General features: G+C 38.3%; 1 protein-coding gene across 1 annotated transcript; it reads right to left on the bottom strand.

Annotated features, from left to right (window-relative positions):
• Nucleotides 1-310: 310 nt before the first annotated feature.
• RAB36 (RAB36, member RAS oncogene family) lies at nt 311-19,101 on the bottom strand. The gene is made up of 12 exons (XM_009933199.2): nt 19,040-19,101; nt 18,337-18,489; nt 17,550-17,638; nt 15,707-15,795; nt 13,739-13,804; nt 12,346-12,447; nt 10,691-10,755; nt 10,041-10,092; nt 8,538-8,619; nt 6,797-6,887; nt 6,152-6,271; nt 311-5,412 (listed from the first exon to the last, which is right to left on the bottom strand). Exons 3-12 carry the CDS (start codon nt 17,616-17,618, stop codon nt 5,348-5,350), a joined length of 801 nt encoding a protein of 266 aa, XP_009931501.1. The 5' UTR covers nt 17,619-17,638; nt 18,337-18,489; nt 19,040-19,101; the 3' UTR covers nt 311-5,347.
• Between the last annotated feature and the right edge of the window lie 1,230 nt (nt 19,102-20,331).

Below are 20,331 nucleotides of genomic sequence, written 5' to 3' on the forward strand. Positions count from 1 at the left end.
GCCTCAAAAAGAATTAATAAAATCCCGTAAAAATAAACAGCACAAGTCCACAGGAGTACCACTCTTACCTTAGAGATATGCAGTGTTTCATAATGCATTGAACAGTTTTTCTCTTCATGCTTTTTTGTATGCCAAACAAAATATTTTCAGGTACTTTCAGACACATCACAAATGGCTAACCATGTATTCAATTTTGCATAGTTCATCCCTCTTGGTTTTTGTTTCCTGGCTTTAACCTCTTTTCCTGCACTTGTTTCCTCAGCTTTTAACACATAACAGGCATTGTCTGGAAAACAGATTTTAATCTAAATCTTAATAAAATCTTTAAATCTTTCAAAGAATCTCAATCTTTCACAGAAATAAAAAATTTGCTTTTCACCATTGGTACTGTTATTCGTTTGCCTTAGTGCCAGTTTGAACAATGAGATTCTGAGATGCAATGTATTTCTAGTAATATGAAGTTTAAGACTGTACTGGCGTGCTTATAATAATGACAAGTATGTTACATCATGGCGTTACATTCTGAATTCATACATTACTGTCACTGAAGTCTCACAGTTCTGATTTTTCTGTCTAGAGGTTTTTCTATTTGGTTCACTTCTCTGACATTTGTACCATTTCCAGAGGGAGTAAGAATTCCGATGCGTCAGAGAAGGGATTTCTGTATGCACACTTAACTTCTAGTAAATATACTATTAAACAACTGCATCCGCTTTATCTATTGAGGTACTACAACATCAGAAATTCCAGTGGGAATTGAAGGGATCTCTGAATTCTTGCCGATACTTTATGCATTCAGCAGAGTGTTATTTTAATAGGAGACAACATTTATTACAGCTGTGGTGGCAGACACACACCTGTGATCTGAGACTGAGAATCCTGTGATGAGCGGGTTAAATTGCAGACAGGTATCTCCTCTGCCGGCCTACCACAGCTTGCAAAATGCAACTCAGTAGAAACGGAACTAGTCCTACAGTGACAATAGAGCTCCCTCGTGTGGGAAAGAGGAGCCAGGCGGCTCGGGCCGAAAAGCCCTTGAGCTGTCAGTTCGAACGGTTTCTTCAGCATGATCCCACACGAGAGAATCAGGGATTTTGCAAGAAGAAAACAAAAAATGGTAGCACATAAGCACAGTCTTTTTGAAGAGAACTAAAACATGATTTCTGATTAATCTGTGGCTGAAACTAAGAAACTATATTTTTGTAACACAAATCAGCACTCCATAGTAGAGTTCGACAAGGCCAGTAAATCTTGAGAAGTCCGATCCAGTTTAAATCATTCTATGAACACATAAAAATGGGAACTCCCCTTCTTAGAATTCAGAGAATGGCAGTTTCTCACTGTAAGAACAACTTTCTTGCCAAAAATACAAGAAACTCATCAACCATCTCCACTACCAAATGCAAATTCTGCTACAACTTCAACTTGCCAAACACTTCATTTTAACTCGCATACTCAGAGGATGAAACACAGAGAGGAGTTTATAGCATTCACTTGCTGGTGCATTATATTGTACTCCCTAGAATAATCTCTAACTATTGATGAAAACCTGAAAAGACACAGAGGGGAACAGATGTATTCATGAAGAATGCACTCTGGTTGTACCACAAGGAGCCGAGCCTGCACTGGGAACCAAGAGGATTCAGAATGATCTGACTCACATGACCCGTAAGAATATAAATAATAATATCCTAAGTGTCAAATAATCACTCAAAAGGCAGAAACAACATTATCAAAAATTAAAAGGAAAGGCTTTTATAGTAAGAAATGACGTTTGCCTGTCAGGTGACTTATTTCTTTAACGGCTTTTGTTCCATTACGAGTTGTTTTGCTCAAAGAGATATGCATACTTTTTTAAACAGGAATTTATTAACTCCTTAGCTTCTACTTCTTAAGACAAGAAACAGCACAACATTAGTAAGTCTATCAGGAAATTGATTATTACAATTGTTCTTTAACTTTGCTTCAGACTGCCGCCAAATCTCACTTCAATTTCTCAGCTGCAAATTCCACAAGAAAGGTGGCACTGCAACTGTTGCCACAATCACTGCGAGGACTTCAACTGGTATCAAAATCATGGTTTAGCCCACCTGTGTTTAGAGTTAGTACAGTTGTTCTCACACTGTTTTCCAAAACATTAAGGCTTCTTCAAAGCCAATGAAGTTGTTGATAGAACAAAGTAACATGCATAGATAAAACTTAAACAGATAGAAACATTTAAGAACTTGCAAATTTATGTTTATTTTTCCACCAAAGTTAGTTTCCTTTGTGCTTTTCTAAGCAATTCATCATTTCCAACATGATCCAAGATTCATTTTAGATGATCAGTTATTAATACTGAGTTCTTCGCAGTGAAAGTCTCAGTGTGGCTAAAAAACACCCCACAAAACCAATCAACCAACAACAAAAACCAGAAAACCCTGTCAACCAAAAAAACCCTAGTCTCAAAGCATCCATCATAGATCAGATGGGGTCAGACCATTGTCAAGTGACAGTTAATGACTAACAGAATATTGCACTTGTACGTAAAGTTTTTGGAGTTTCAGAAGATACAAACCAGTAATGGCATCAAGCAATGTACTGAATAACTAGCAACAACTGTCCCAGTTGATTTGCCAAGCAACATGATTCCACTGCTGAAGAGACTGCATCTCTGACTTTGTACAATAATTGAGCTCAGCAATGAAAGAAACACTTAGGAGATATATTTTTTTGGGGGGTGAAAAACCTGGAGTCCTGATCTTTTCTTAGATTTGTTACAGAGTCATTTTGCAGCTGTAAACGCTAACATGTCTGCACTGTAGCCTAGACAACATGATTTGCTGCAGTAGTGAACCATCTTTTCTACTCTTATTCAAACTCAGTAAACATGAAGACCATGGCTAGGCTGCCCACTCAGTGCGGCACGTGGTACAAATCGAGTGTATATTTGTCATCCTCGTGAAACAGATTTAGGAGATGAACAAATACATAGAACATCAAAAGGTCAAAATATTACACATTGGGATAATAACTCCCTCCATACCCACACATATTCATTTTCTCCACCAAATGCTACATTTGCGTCTTTGCCAACAGAATTGGCACATTTTCCAAAGTAAAGATTGTCCAATAACAGAAGACACAGAGTTCCTCTATTCATCATATTCTATGAAGCTGCTCAAACTCATGTCATAAGAAAATAAAGGTAATAAAAAGGATGTTTAAGTCCTCTTTTCTCCACTTTTTCCTATCAAACAATTTAGGGGGAAAAATGGCAGAAAATCTAGAATATTTTCAGTTTGATGCATAGATTTATTAAGAAAAGTCTTTATTTTCTCAGCAGCTCAAATCTGCAAGGTTCTGTTATAATCAGTTTTCCAGATAATGTTGTTTCTGTAATGACTGAATGAATATCTTAAACTGTAACTTGTAACTGTCCATGGGTTTTTGTCCTTCTATTTAAAATTGTTGCAGTATGAAATTTAGAGCATTATAGAAGATGTTCCACCTTTTTTTTTTTTATGCCAGCATAACATGTAATGCTGGATTTGAACCTTAGAAGTATGGAGTTATAAGCTGCTGACAGACGTTATAAGCTGCTGAGAGAAGTCTGTCTGTTGTCCCACTTTGATTCCTTCGTTAATTCTTGCATTTGAATGCTTATAGTAATTTTGAAGGACCATAAATTTGTACAGCTTAGTGCAAGCAAAAGATTTACAGCATCTCATTTATCCTTAGAGAAATATAACTAACTAGATACTCAGAACTAAATATTCAAATTCAGTGAGATGTTGGAAAAAATAGAGGGAAATAAAATGTGTGTCTCCCTTTCACTCCTATTGTACTTTTGCAGTTTAAACTTAATTATCATAAGCAATCATACTAACACAATTTCACAAATACTGGCCAAATATTTGTTATAGCAATTTTTGGCAACATTATTTGCCATTCAAATTTCTGGCAATGTCATTTATCAGCAGGAATGACTTTTAGAACTGGAGTATCTTTTGGTATCAGTCGTTGTTGCCCAAAGAGCAGAATAGCATTGTAAAGCTGCTTTACTTTGATGAAATTCAGTGGTACCCAGAGCCAATCTCTCCCCATTAAACAACGGTTGTGATTTCCAAAGAACTAATTGCACAAGGTTATGTTAAAGGTTATTTGAAAAGGCATCCCTCTAAACCCACATACACTTACAAGTCTTTTCACAAAATGGCAAAACTTTTTCTCTACCTTTACTCTTCTATTAAGCAGTGGGGCAAATTGCTCCCAGCATCTAGTGATCAAATTATCTTGTCCAGTAAAAGCAGACAGAGTGACTGAGAGTTTAGCAGCAGTATCAAATCTAACCTTACCAGCTCAGAGTTCCTACCACAGACAGAGATGAACGAGTTCATGACTGAGACTGTGTATGGTTCCAGAATCATGTTACATCACTACAAGCAAAAAAACCCAGTCAGAATAAAATGAAAAAGTCATTACTCCTAGCAATAAAGTAGAACTGCATTGTAGACAACAGTCATGAAGATCAATCCAGAGAAGGATTCTGCATCCTCTTTAGAAGACAGAAAAATTAGATTTCATGTATTCCATGCCATGCATCTATGTGACCATTCTTTCTTATTCAAGAGAGTGGAAAAAGAATAGCATGCTTACCTGGTAATATTTTAAAAATATTAGACAGCTGGGATAAAAGAACAAAGTTCCTACCTGGACTTCTCCTAGGCTTGGGAATATTTAAATACTGGGCTCTGATTCTCAAGAGGAAAACAAAAAATAGTACAGGTTTTTCCTGGATGGGGAAACCACAGTGGAAACTATGCAGTCTGTGTTTGTGTAGTTCCATACCTGTTACTGAAAAATACTTCTTTTGGAACAGTTTTAAGATATTTGGAATGCATAAAAGCAAGTCAGTTATTTTATACTATGATATTAAAAGGCAAAAACATATCGATAGCACCCTTTATTCTGAACTGCCATTTGTTTTCTGCTCCCATGAGAATGCGACTTCACTATTTAAGGCATCTAGAGAATTATCAAATAACAACGCACTAAAATTACACAACTTCTGACTACAGGTGTTTCTGGCAGACAGGTGAGCACATGGCACTGGCAATGTCTTCTTGCATTAAGACAAGGATGTTACGCTTCCACTACACAGAGATAAATTTATGTAACAACTGTACCATCTTGCACAAGTGAGCCTGCAGCAGCAAGGGAGCTCTCAGAAAGCAAGTCTGGATAAGTTTTTCCTCCCTCATTTCCAAAAACAAAACTTTCTATTTCTGGTTTGAGGGTTTTATTTGTTGCAGGTGCTCTATGCTGGACTACAGAGAAGTATGGCGCTTGCAGAAACAGTTGACAGTTAGCAGCAACTCAGGCTGACTCGAGTGTTGCCTTCTGGAATTTCTATCATGTTCTTTTCCAGTTCTGCAGAAACAAAAAAGTTATAAAATAAATTCACAAGAAATCATATAATCCAAATCCAAGGGTAACAAAAGCTGCATGCAGCCACTCCTATATGCTAGAACTCAGGTAGACAAGAACATGAATATGCTTGCAGGTGTTTGAAACAGGCTCTAATGCTTGAAAAACCTCCCCAATCCTTCAGACTCTAAACAAGGAATCATAGAACGGTTTGGGTTGGAAGGGACCTTACAGACCATCCAGTTCCAACCCCCCTGCCATGGGCAGGGACATCTTCCACCAGACCAGGCTGCTCAAAGCCTCCTCCAACCTGGCCTTGAAAACTGCCAGGGACGGGGCAGTCACAGCTTCTCTGGGCAACCTGTTCTAGTGCCTCACCACCCTCATAGTAAAGAATTTCTTTCTTATATCTAATCTAAATCTCCCCACTTTCAGCTTGAAGCCATTACTTCTTGTCCTATCACTCCATGCCGTTGTAAAAAGTCCCTCTCCAGCTCTCTTATAAGCCTCCTTCAGGTACTGGAAGGACTCAATCAGGTCTCCCTGGAGCCTGCTCTTCTCCAGGCTGAACAGCCCCAACTCTCTGAGCCTTTCCTCACAGCAGAGGTGTTCCAGCCCTTGGACCATTTTTGTGGCCTCCTCTGGACCTGCTCCAACAGGTCCATGTCCTTCTTGTGCTGAGGGCTCCAGGGCTGGATGCACAAAACAGGAAAATACCCACAAAAGGCAAAACTTAACATACTGATGAGGTTTCCTGCCCCAATTTGGGTCATGTGTCCAGCAGTTTTCTCCAGCTCCTTTATCATGGATTGTTCAAAGGCCAAAGCAGCAACTCTTGAAAATAACTCTTTGACATTTTCCCCTAGGAAACAGGGCAGAAATTATGTGGTTTTACAACTCCACATCAACACATGATCAAGCATAACAAGCACATCTGTGAACAGATCACTGCTCAATACTGACAGAACAGGCCACTCCAACAATCTGTCCTCCAGTCTGATTACTGCAGAGAGAATTTCTCATTTTCTTACTCTGGAATATTGTACCCTGTACTGTACCTTTCTTTTTAGTCAGCAACAGAGAGAGCTTGTGGTATAATCTTTTTTCATTGCTAATGTAGCAGTGCATGTGTATTTATGTAACTACCTATCAATTAAACATGCTTAGACACTGCACAGCAGCTCAAGCACTCCTTGCTGTAAACATGACAGTGCAAGCCTAAATGAAATCAACCATTAATAAACCTGAAGTTTTGAATAGCAACAAAATGCAAGAACAACAAAAAAACCTGCATGGGAATGGGGGGGATGAGGAACTTCAGCTTCCTCCCACCTTTACGTAAGCCTTCGTGGTTACACCATTTTTTACATCCTTTGCAGTAACTTACCTGTTTTGGCTGAAACCGACCAGTACTCTGCCTGCATCTCATTGGCAAGGTGGATGGCATCTAGTTCTGTCCTTTCACACACAGCACCTGACTGAGGAAATAACATGGAATAACTTTAACGTAAGAATTGTATCTGGGCTGGTAATAACATCGAAGTACTGCTAGTACCTATTCTGTGATGCTTGCAGTTTTCACAGTGGCGTTTCTGGCCTTGCCTTGTGCAATCAGACATGATTGCAAGAACATTCAAGTACTTAGTACTGCTTGTAAAATGGAAGTCTCCATCTCCCACAGCATTGAAATAAAACCATTTAACAAGCGTGACTATTGTATCTAACCATTTAGTGTGGTGGGGAGCAATGAAGATAACAGTGCAGTTACTGGTTTTTAAGTAAGTCCTTGTCACCCCATCATTCCCAGCAGAAGAGTTGCAGGATCAACTAATCACAATGGTTCTTTTGGTTTAATCTTTCTTGTCTCTGTTTCAGATCCTTTTTTCTACTCCATTTATTTTTACTATGTTGTAACACAACGGCCTTCCCCTCTTTTTATTTGTGGTCTTTTTTATCTCTTTTTAAGACTAAAATTTCTTGCCCCTTCAACAGATTTTGCTTTCTTGCTCTTAGTTTTCAGGTCTTTCTCCCCTTTCATTTGTTCTCCGTGATAGACCATATCAGTATGTCACATATTTGCTTTCAATTTCTAGCCCATTTGTGATTGATTATACCAGTTGTCTGTCTTTGTACAGTTTTCTGTGCATTGTCTTATAATGGGGAACCCCTGCACAATTGAGAAGAACTCCAAAAATTTGGAAAGGATGATGTGACATCAAGATGAGAAGTAGAGTGAATCCAGCTAGAAAGGTACTAGCTTCATACCAAAGTACCACCTAGAACCTACAGCCCTTGGCTTTGCTCTTGCCTCCCTTTCAGTTGAAAGTGCTAGCATTCTAAAAACAGAAGCTAAATTACAGGAAGGAATTCTAGCTTAGACAAGACTTCAGGTCTGCATCCTCAAAGGTCTGGCATATTTAGCTTTTACTGCAACTCGGAAAAAGCAGCATAAGCAGCACAAAGTACCAGAAAGACTGACAAGACATGCAGTTTTCTGGGATTTGTTTTCAGTGAAGGGCAGGAAACAAACTGCGTAAGTGATAGTGTGGCAGGTGGGGGGTCGGGAAATTAAAAAAAAATAAAATAAAAAAAAAATCAACTAAACATCAGAAGAAGCAAGTTTGTTTTGAAATCTTTAAGAACTGATAGAGGAAGACACAAGAAAAAAGAGAAAGACAAACACAAGACTCTGAACAGTATAGAGTGAGTGCATTGTATCCTGTTTTTCTGCAAATGACATCACATTCAATTAAGTAAGAATTCTTCCATGTTCTTGAATAATGAACACACTGTCCCTAAAAAAACAAACCATCGAAACCTTCAAGATCATTAGGTACTCTGCTTTTTTGTGTACCCAACTTTTCTCTGCCTTTTCAGCTGTTTGTATGTGCTTGGAAAATGTCATTCAAGGAATGGAAATAGGGATATTTCACGAACCATTTTTTCAGAAGGTGTCTTCTTAAATTGGTTCCAAGTGTGCTGTTCTACTTATCTGTGATCTTCTTCCTCTCTGTTTAGGTTTTTTCCTCAAGGCTTTTATCACAACAACATTGTGTAGAGCTTGTAAGGGAAATCATCCGAGGAACTAGGAGAAAGCCGATTTCCTTATCCGGATTCAATTTACTTACCACCAGATCTTTTTTTGTTCCAACTAGAAAAATGAAGCTGGAATCTGGTTCATTCTCCCTCAATGCATCTTCTAGCCACTGTCTGAAACACAAAAAAGAAATGAGCGAATCAGTCAGAAGGACTGAGGAATATAGGAGAAAGTGACAGATAACAGGGTCACAAGAAAAGTGGGAGGATGAACTTCTATGAGATAATAAAGAGCTGTTTTTTCTAGATAGAAAGAGACCAGGAGCTACTCCAACTCCTTTCAATACATGCCTTCCTCTAATGAAAAGTTCAAACATGCCCACTGTAGAGTGCAAATTCAACAATGATTTTAGCACTTAGGGTATTTATCAGTACAAGGGGGAGGGAGGGGGCAAAGTTTTGATCAGGAGTAAGAAAACAAGGAGCAGAGGAAAAGATGTGAACAACATAGCAGATGATTAGATACAAATGGGAATAAAGAAGAGTGAAATAATCTATTCAGCATTATAAAACAGCTCCCTATGAAGGCTGCATGATTCTTGTCTCACAAGCTTTTATATTTTTGTTACTCTGGCAGTCAAATTCCTCTTGAGTCATCCAACATAAGTCAAGGAGGGAAGGGAATGTGTGCGTGTGTGGGAAATCAGGTTCACAGGCTTCAATTATTTTCAGCCAAGCAGAGACACTAATATGTATATTATTTTACAAAGTCCTATGTAAATGAGCTAAGTGCCACAGCAGTAGTCTAAGGAAATAGCCTAACACACATCCATATAAGACAGAGTACAGGCTGTAAAGAAAAATGTGCCTGCATTACAGTCACTATAGTATGTTAGAAAAATATACACTCTGAGCTGGCAACAACAATGTGGATCATAGATCCATAGAGGGTTTTGCAGTCTGCACTAAAAGCAGAACAAGTTTACTCATAACAATTAGTGTGCTGCTGTAACCAAACCATTACAAGTATCTGAACCAGTGAGTTCAGTTATATCTACATATACCTTGAGTTTTTAACGCTCCCTCTTTTCGACAGCCTACCTCCCAACAGAATCACCACAGAAACCAGAGAAAGAGAATAATTTCGGACTAGCAGTGCACCTAGAAAATGAGAGACTCTTGACACATTATGCATGAGATGCATCTCATCAGTTTCACCATTTACATCAGATCCCAGCCTGTTATTCTGTTTATAACAAAAGGAGAAAAAAAAAAAAAAAAGGATGCTTTTGGGGTGCACTTCATCTCTTCCTGCATGTCTAGTTTTGGAAGATCAAGCTCTTACTGAAGTACCTTTTTCCTCTCTGCTGACTATAAAGGAAGTCAAGGGTAAGTAGTTCAAATAGATGCTCTGCATCTTCTGCAGAAAAAAATCCCACCCTATATAATCCAAACAAGTGACTGTCATTCTTAATTTCTTAGCTCAATAGAAAATACACTTATGATCCAGCAAGTTCTCAGCAACTACAGGCTATCCAAGGCAATTAAACCTGCCGTAAAAGCTTTAAAGGCTAAGTCAAAATACAGAAACTTACTTGGTGTGATCCAGAGTCTGGATATTAGCCAGATCAAACACTGTTATTATAACTGCAATAAAAGACAATAACAGAAAAAAAGTAATTAAGCTAGAAAGTGTATCAGAAGTCTCTCCAGCTCATCTTGTTAAACAGACAGAATATGTTTACACACAAAGTGCAAGAACAGATTTGACACAGAGGAGATGGAAGACTATCCATTTGCTCATTCCTCTTCCTCCTCTAGCACCCAGGAAGACTGAGCTCCTCAGTCTTCAACCTTATTTAGTCTTGTAGTCTGCAGTCTGTAGTGCTATTACTCCTTTTGTTTTGGGACCATTTTAATTCCTGCAGAAATTGCCTCTTACCAAACGCAATGCCAGAAGTATCCGCTTCTAACTTCAGCAATGATCTTACTCAAACCCAAATTCTTTTCCCCCTAGACACAAGTGCTAATTTTTATCACTGCATCATCAGAACATCTAGAGTTTGCAGGTGTGACAACATCTCAATTCATGAGCTTTTTAGTCCCTTCTTCTCTCCCATAATGGATAACCCATTCCATCACACTATGTCTACAGGTACCCTTCCAAGGAGCACATATGCATATATGTTTTCATATAAAGTACAACCTCCTGTCACAGCCAGGATCAAATGAATATTGTTCTCACCCTCTGCTCCTCGGTAGTAAGCAGATGCAATGCACTTGAACTTCTCCTGACCTGCAGTGTCCCATCTGTGCAACGGGGAAAAAAAAAAAGAAATTTCAGATTAATGAAACTCAGTGTAACCTGAGTAAACATGCTAATGAAGCAGCAGACTGGTACAAGTGGAGAAGAATGTGATACCAGAAAAGTGTTACCATCTGGAAGCTGTTATTCATTAGCTACAGATTGAAATACAGTAAAGCTCTATTATTTAATGAAGACATTTGAACTCAATATATTCATATTCTGCATGGTCATATCCTTGTCTTAAAGCATTTTTTCCTCATGTATGTCATTTGCATGCATTTCTAGGGCAATCTAATTTTGAAAATTTTCTGTGCTAATACTAGCTAAATCACATGTTAGCCCATATTAGAATCTTGCAACTGCTAGATATGGTATCTGTCCATACACTACAAATTAGAGACCTACAGCTCAGTTCACCAGGTACTAGTGACACCATTAAAGAAAAACAAGAACATGATAAACAGTCCTCTTGGCTACTGCCGGCACTACAGAGGTTTGGGTTTTTGTTATAGCCTAGTACTGCTAGTCATGGCTACTTGCAAATTTATCTAATAAGGAAATCTCTCAGCAAAAGGGGGCACTAGTGCTTATCATATGGAAATATTCTACCCAGCCACTGCAGATTCTGCAGATAATGCAGCCTGACCTTCAATAGCTCATGAACCTTATTGGTTCAGCTGGCAAAGTACTGATACACAGTCTACATTTTTAGAGGGACTCAGGTTCCAAAAGGACTGTGCCTGGCAAAATTTTCAAAAGCACAATAGCACTGAAATCAGTGGGAAATGTATTTCTAAGTATTTTTCAATAAATCCCACTAGCCATCTATTTATATCAACGATATCTCACAGAAAATGTGTTCCTAAGTGAAAAGGTTTTTAAGATTCATGCACTAAAATACTTCCTGCAAAGCATCTTATTTCTGCTTAAGGTCACACTACAGCATAGACGATTCAATAATGCCCTCTACAGAACAATATTGCTAGCCACTGGAAAAACCAAAGGACATCCTTCAGCAGAACCAAAGCAGGTGAGAGAAGGCCAAGATTCCCACTAGTCTGATAAACCAAGCTGAAAATCAAAGATTTTATGTTCACATTCTAATAAAAACACTCCAATCTTCCTATGATTTGGGGAAAGTCAATTAGTCTCTAATTAAGAGATGCTGAAATCACTGGACACCTTACCATTAATTTCAATGGCTGCAGGAATAAAACTCCCAGTAAAGCCAAGTTCAGTGCTCATTGTGCCTACCAAACTCAAATGAGACAATGGTATAACACTAGAACTGGACACTGGCTGTGGCAAAAGCTTACACTCCTCTTTCAAGAAATTGGAGTACAAAAGGCAGAATTCCACTGAAATGGCACAAGACATCCAAGATGAACATTTTATATATTATAATATTTCTTAGGGATGAGAAATACAAGAAAGTAATAAAACTGCAAGTCTAGGTGCAGAACCTGTTTTTCAGATCACATTATTCTTTGTGCAATTTTTTAAAAAATCTTTATTCCACTAGAGCCTGCAGCATTTCAAGTTCTGCTGTGATTGTACTCTGTGCAATACTTAACCATGCTGTTTCAATTTACATTTGGAGATTGTATGGTATTCCAATTATTTCAAAACGTTCAATTTCAAAATCCACTCCAATGGTCGCCTTGTAGCCTCGGTCAAAATTATCTTTACAAAATCTGCAATAAAAAAAAAAAATATTAAATACTTGTTACACTGAGCTACAAATAACTGTAAAACACTGTGTAGGGTAAATTATGAAGAAAAGAATTAACTAGCTGTGGAAAGGCTATGTATTGCAGAAGCATATATAAAAACACAAAGAAACTAATTTAAAAAAAAAGGAGATACTGGATAGCAAACTAGAAAGCATATCCATCTAGTAAGCACTCAGGATGACATGAGAATCAGAATAAAAAAAACCTGGATGGTCCAGGAAGATACAGTATCTTACAGTTTTAGTTAGAAGGGAATATATTTTGGGTCATAAATAATGACCTAAATGATTAATTAATGAGATTAAAAATTTACCATATATACTTAAGAACGTGTAAGAAATAATAATAAAACATAGACAAAAATCTGTCACAATGATCACAAGCTACAGAAATTCAGTGTTCTGTTCACTGGACTTTGACACAAAAAGTCTAAGAGCTATTTTCAACATCCGGTAAAGAATCAAATAACTATTCTTACAGGCATTCTGCATTTTATCTATCTTATTTTGTAAGCTATGGAAAAACTCGAGCTTCTTCTACAGTCTTTCAGCTGTAGAAATGAGTACAGGTACCCACACAAGGATGACTTCAAAATGTTTCAGTGAACAATCCTACAAGTAAGGAGAAAACATGAAACCAAGACTCAGACATTGGAAAGACTTTTTGTTTTGTACCTTCTGATTGTTTAGCCTTTAGACGGGATTTCTTAAGGAAACAGCATGTCATATTTGACTGGATAAAAATAGCTCAGAATATAACATATACTGATTGAAGTGCCAGAGCATGACTTTCTGTTGGTGTGTCGATCCTGTTTTGTCTTTCATTTAATAACAAAACCATAGTTCAAAACAGGGTGGGCAGAGAGTGGCCTGAGAGCAGCTCAGAGGAGAAGCACTTGGGGGTACTGGTGGATGAGAAGCTCAACATGAGCCAGCAATGTGCACTTGCAGCCAAGAAAGCAAGCCATATCCTGGGCTGCATCAAGACAAGCATGGCCAGCAGGGCCCAGAGCAGCTGTGGCTGCCCCCTCCCTGGCAGTGTTCAAGGCCAGGTTGGATGGAGCTCTGAGCAACCTGGTCTAGTGGAAGATGTCCCAGCCCATGACAGGCAGGTTGGAACCAGATGATCTTTAAGGTCCCTTCCAACCCTTACCATTCTATGATTCTACTACCCTGAATGGACAGGAATGGAAACATTATAACATTTATTTGAGAAAGAGCAGAATCCAACCATCAGCTGAGATGTACTGTACCTGTTGATAAGGCTAGTTTTCCCAACATACGCGTCTCCTACCACAACCACTTTGGATATTTTCAACCTGTTATAAACATTTGAAAACATTACATGTTTTTAGTAGAAATTTCAAGATTCTCTAAAAATTCTGATTTAGATCCTTAAATTGCAAGTGATGAGCACATGTACCTGTGACTCTAATTTACCTAAATGGCACTGTGCTGCAGGATCAGTCTTAAATTGTAAGAAAGAGACGGTCACAAAAAAAACCCCAAACCTCTGGAGCAGAAATAATCTGTTTCTGACTGTACATATTTTTTTCTTAAATACAATCCAGTGGGACATAAATTCTATTCTATTAAAATTGTTTTGACTACAAATATATACATTTGTCAGTTTGCACATAAGGCCATAGAGTACCTGCATCCTTTCCATCAAAATTAATCAAAGTTTCTCATTGACCTTAATAGTACAAATCAAGTCCTAAGTTCAGAAACAAGAAGCTACTGATAATAAAATATAACTCACTGCAGAAGTTATTTCTGGGAAAAAACCCCACATGGTTGGAGACAATAGGTTTTCTGACTACCTGGAATATTATTAATCTGAAGCTGGCTTCATGCAAATAATCTTCTTTGCTCTGGGTCCTCCCACAGAATACAGCAGATGGGCTTTAGGTGACTCAGCCTGCATTCTTAAAATTGAAATGTAGCGTATCTTTTAAGAGATACAGGTGGATAAGCAAATGCAAGTGTATTTGTTGACCTAAACTTGGATTGACATCTCCCATGCACATGCTACAAACATGGCTTAAGAGGTTTAACTTAATTTTTTATCAAGGAATGGCTTTTTAAAAAAATGAATTAATCTTTTATTGAATACTATTTCTGGTTATATCAGGCTTCCATGTGATGCTGAGTCCAAGTTATCTATTCTAAATAGTCCAAATCTTGACTGGTAAGCTGCATGACTAATATTTCAGAAAAAAAGAAGGCATTTTGTGGGCCAGTCAACACTAATTGGGTGGCCATGGGCTCCTAAGCTGCTGACACATACTTTGACTTCAATTTTTTTTTTGCAAGACTTGCTAGTGAAATGAATAAAATGTTTCATTTAAAGATGAATATCATGACTAGTCTCATAGTAATCAACAACTCTAGATTTGAAACAATAGTGAGCTAATTGTCAGTATTCATAGAAGCTCCACTTTATGAAGCATTTATCACTAAAACATACAGATATTTATTTGAAATGAATAGCGATGATTTCTAACACGTTTAGCTTTCTTGCCTTGCTTCAGAAATTAAATCAGTACAAGTAATAGTTCTGGAAGAAAAATCATGTGAAAAAAACAACTTCAAGAATATTGCAAGGGCATAAAACAGTTTATTTTGATTTTTCAATGCTATACATTTACTACAATTTTGCTACACTTCAAGCAAACATTTTAATTTTAATCAGCATTCTAAAAGACTAAAGCAAGATTCTTCAGTATTTCAAGCAACCTAGAACTGCTGTATGTTTATATCCTCCCCAAAGCCTTTATTAACTGCTCATTTGGAACACCAACAGACAATATAGCAAGGCTAGATGTACCCTATGCCTTGTAACTGCTCTAGAATTTTTTTGCCATACTGACTTGCATGTGCAAAATTCAGCACTAATTTTAAACAGTCAATTAATCTTTTGAACTAAGATTTTAGTTCAGAATTGCTAAATGACTATTTGTTGCCAAACCACACTGCTATTTTCTCATGCTACTTATGTCAGCAGAAAAATTATCTTTGATGCTTATGGGAAGAAGAGGCGCTTTATTTATTTACTGTCAAACACGTCAGAGAACTGCCATGTGCATGGCCCTAGCTGCCTTGAAACATGCTGGAGTAAGGAAGATGAGGAATGAGGAAGGAAAAGTCTATGAAGGAAGCAGGCTATAAAGAGCTTAAAATACTTTCTTCATTGCATGCTTGGTTTATTACAAACTCACCCGGTTGTTCCAGTGCTCTGCTGGCAAGCAGTCCTGACCTGTGCATGGAAGTGCTCTTTGAACTGCAGACTGGCCTCAGGCGTGTACCACTGAAAATAAGAAAGAACAGCTACTGGGATATACTTTGCAAGAAGTCAGATCAGCAAGGAAAAAATAGATAAAAAGATTAACTCAAAGAATTTGTCAAGCACAGGGATACCCTAGCATAAGAAAAGGGATAGCTTGGGTTAGGAGGCAGTAAGGCTTCCCTACAGTTACGCTTGTAAAAACTCCTTTGGATGACGCCATCATTTTCCACCTTTGACTGTTTGCATCCGAGCAGTAGCTAAACTTCCGCAGTCAAATACATTTGCTCATCATTCTGTACAACAGCAAGTACTTTAAATTATCCCAGTAATCTAAGACACACAAGACAAACGCAGTTGGGAGTACACCACCAGCAAGTCTTTATTACTACAAAGTCTTTTAGATCTTTTATAGGATTGTTTTTATTACTACTTTTTGTAGTAGTAGTTTTCTCACGAGAGTGAAGTAAAGGGGCAGAATCACCTCCCAGCAGGTCGAGGGAGGTGATTCTGCCCCTTTACTCCGCTCTCGTGAGACCCCACCTGGAGTACTGCATCCAGCTCTGGAGCCCCCAAAATAAGCAGGACATGGATGTGTTGGAGCAGGTCCAGAGAAGGGCCACGAAGATGATCAGAGGGCTGGAGCACCTCTCCTACGAGGACAGGCTGAGGGAGTTGGGGCTGTTTAGCCTGGAGAAGAGAAGGCTCTGGGGTGACCTTAGAGCAGCTGCCAGTGCCTGAAGGGGCCGACAGGAAGGATGGAGAGGGGCTTTTCACAAGGGTGTGTAGTGATAGGACAAGGGGGAACGGCTGTAAACTAAAAGAGGGCAGATTTAGATTAGAGATTAGGAAGAAATTCTTCACCATGAGGGTGGTGAGCACTGGCACAGGTTGCCCAGAGAAGTTGTGGCTGCCCCCTCCCTGGCAGTGTTCAAGGCCAGGTTGGATGGAGCTCTGAGCAACCTGGTCTAGTGGAAGATGGCCCTGCTCAAGGCAGGGGGGTTGGAACCAGATGATCTTTAAGGTCCCTTCCAACCCTTACCATTCTATGATTCTATTATTTTAATTAGGCATTAGTTAAAGATGAGGAAAACATATTTTGCCTTTTATTTGCTTCAAATAGCTGTGGTAGTTTTCATAAAATTAAAAGCAAAACATGTGGCTGAGATCAAACTCAGAAAAAATGCTAACTCCCTTAAAAGGATCTTCTGAAAAACTGAAAAAACAGAATGGTCGTTCCTTGTCCTTACCTCTGCTATCACACTTCAAGTCCAAAACTCTTTGGGGACATCAGTGCTCTTTTCTGTGTATGTTTCTACAGTGTCTACTACATTCGATCTGTGGTATGACTAAGGTTGCTATACAAACACAAAATGAAAATTCCCTCAAATTCTTCAACCAAAACATCCATGTAGATCTAATTAGACTTTTTGCGTATTTAATATCAGCTATGGTCCTTATTTCCCCTCGATGTAGAAACTCTTTAAGCATGTAATTATTAATGTTTGCTGAAACAAAAAGATAGATCTTATCACACTTTTGTGGCGAGTCACTTTCTGTAAAGGTTAAAAGAAGAAATGAAGGTTATTATTGAAGGTATAAGCATTGAATGGGAATATGAGGTCACATTCACCTTTGAAAGAAATCCTCAAACAATTTGTAATTTTAGCAGAAGACAACAACTGTACATTAAATTAAAATACTAATGAGCACAAGGAAAAGATAGCTCAATATGGCAGGTGCTACCTACTGTGACCAGAGGAATAAAGAATGCTTACCTTGGGAAACTGGGAGATTATTCTGTCCCTGCTCACTGGGGGAACCAAATGCATTAGGTTGTACTTCATCCTCCAAATTCAATTAAATTCTACCAGACAGGAAAGGTGTAAAGAGAAACAGTATTCAGGAATTGCCTCAATACAGGGAAAACATATTAAAAAAAAAAAATTAACAGTTCTTGCAGACTCGTCTTTTTTTTTTTTTTGCTTTCAGTACAACTGGAAGCTCTTCATTTGCGCTAAAGAAAACCTGTTTGTTATGTAAAAGCGATCACTTCTGTGGGCATAGCTGTAGTAGCAACCAGTGGCTTTCTGAAACTACAAGGCACTGGGAGGGCAAAGAATTGTTCACTCAATTTAACATAAGTGCTTGCAGTTTAGCCCTCAAAGGATTTTGCAGTGTTTAATTTAAAAATGTTGCTTATCATTGAAATGCCTCTGCATTAGCCACATTAATAAATGTTAGGGGATACCAGATTTCATCTGGTCAGAAGAAAGGAGGAAAGATGAAGCTGCCCCATTTCTTGGCACAACATCAAACTTTCATCATCATCTCAAAGAATAAATTCAGTAGATAGGCTGACTTGGAGAAAGAATAATGTTCACATGAATATCACAAATGCATTTAGATATCCCACTGGAGACATATCAATTTGGTTATGCAATGAAACCTCGTGGGTTGTTGGGGGAGGGGACCCTTAATAGGGCACCAATTTCTTACTGGCATTCAAAAGAATGTTTCTAACAAGAACATTCATCATGTAGCAAAGCGTACGGAAGGACTCACCGTGCAGCAGTTGATGCAGCAAGATCCCAGCCACACAAACAGCTCAGCCTGCCGCTGCGTGACCATAGCAACAGGCTTGCAACAGTTCCGTTCCTCCCCTCCTCCCACAGACGGGAAAGGCAGAGTTGGAGTAGTTTAACCATACAGAAGGCCCTCGTTTTAAAAGAACAAACTGGTTTTAGTGGCCATACAGATTCCTTTCATCAGAAACTGTTCCTTAACAAACCCAATGGTCCCCTAATTCTGTATGAGAAAATAGTTCCATTTCCTTCAAAGATAGTTGTATATATGGATACAAAGCACAGGATTAACCCAGCAGTCAAGGAACTAGCAGAGTGGGGCCCTGTTACAGCGCTAATATTAAGCATAGTGGTAATTATAAAGAAACTCCTGAGGGTTTTTTTCAGAATTACAACTTGATTTTATCTCTAGCTTTAGAGGCAAGATGTGCACACCACTAATGAGACATTCTGAATTAAATAAATGTCTTTCTAGTCATTAATAATCTTGCTCTCTACCATACCAAACACTAAAGAAATAAGAAATCACACAGCTCTTTTGTATTGCCCAAGTATTGTTAATTAACTCATTAGTTTAGACAGCATTTAGTATGCTAGATTGTAATTTAGAATTCTAAAAGATTTTGCTATTTATTTCATTAGGATTTAAATTTCCAAATCTCAGGACAAAAGAAAACACTCACATTCTAATAGTCATATTTGGATAACACAGGAACAGGCTTGGACCACTTAATATCCAGCAGACAAGCCTCTCCCATTCCTCCTGCAGACTAAAAATGTTAAAAAAAAAAAAAATCAATTTGGACAAGTAATTTTAAACAATGAGTAAGTATATAACAAAAACCCTAAAGTTGTGTTTTATAGCCTGCCAAAAATAATGCTCAGCAAAATTGCTAGTCCACTACTTAGAATTAGTGTTTTATTCTCTTTTGTGAGGAATTGCTTTTAAATCACTTCAGGCACTCATGTGATCTCAATCATACTGAAACACCCACCTCCCCCCAAAGATCCTGATTTGCAGCTGATGGGTTATTCACCAAAGAAGGTGACATTACAGTATTCATTTGTTACCATATGCATAGTTCTACTTATCATGCTACTTGTGACCATATAAAACTAGGAGATCTAGACTTCTTTCTGTGGTGTGGTCCTGCCCTTTTGGCAAGTTAGAATGACTTTAGGGCAATGTTAATGTCTTAATAGCTCTGAAAACAAAAAGAAAAGCTCTGCTAGTTGGTAAGAGTTTCAAACACCAACTTGCTTTGTCCATATTCTCCTAGTTAGATTTCAACACATTCTGAGCATGTAAAATGTCATGTGTACATAGGCTGACTCACTGCTCATCTCCTAGTGCTCTTTCACAAACTAAGCTACAAAAAAAATCAATTCAGCAACCTCAGTGAATCCAAAGTACAGGACGGACCAAGGCAACAAAACAGGAACATTTTAAAATTGAGAGGCCATCTTCACTTACATTTAGTATATTTAGTTTAAATCTCACACACACAAGAACATATCCCAATTTACCAAATCAACAAATTAGCCACACCATTAGAGAAAAAAGATCAATTATTTAATTAAGAAGTACAAAGCTCCTAAAAATAATGAGAATGATCAGTACTGAGCTACAGACTTGCTCTCCTTACAGAGCTGAAGAGGATTCAGTCACCAGGGAGCACTGGGAATATTGTGTCTCCATGGCATCACAACATTCCTTACATCAAAGTTGCAGGAACAGTAGCACAAGCAGATTCTGTGGATAGACAAAGGAGTTGAGGAAGGCATTCAGAAGCTGTACATAAAATAAGTTAATGCCATCACCACTAACCCAACTGAGTATTCCAAGCTATGGTGAAAGACAAGACAGAACAACTCACTCCAAAAGGGTGACAGCAGAGTTACCACTGAAGGACCAGAGAGGTCTCTGGTCTTCTCCTGCTGCTTCTACATTGAGAAAAGTTCATGTTCTTCCTAC

This window comes from Opisthocomus hoazin, chromosome 13, assembly GCF_030867145.1.
Source record: "Opisthocomus hoazin isolate bOpiHoa1 chromosome 13, bOpiHoa1.hap1, whole genome shotgun sequence".
NCBI lineage: Eukaryota > Metazoa > Chordata > Aves > Opisthocomiformes > Opisthocomidae > Opisthocomus > Opisthocomus hoazin.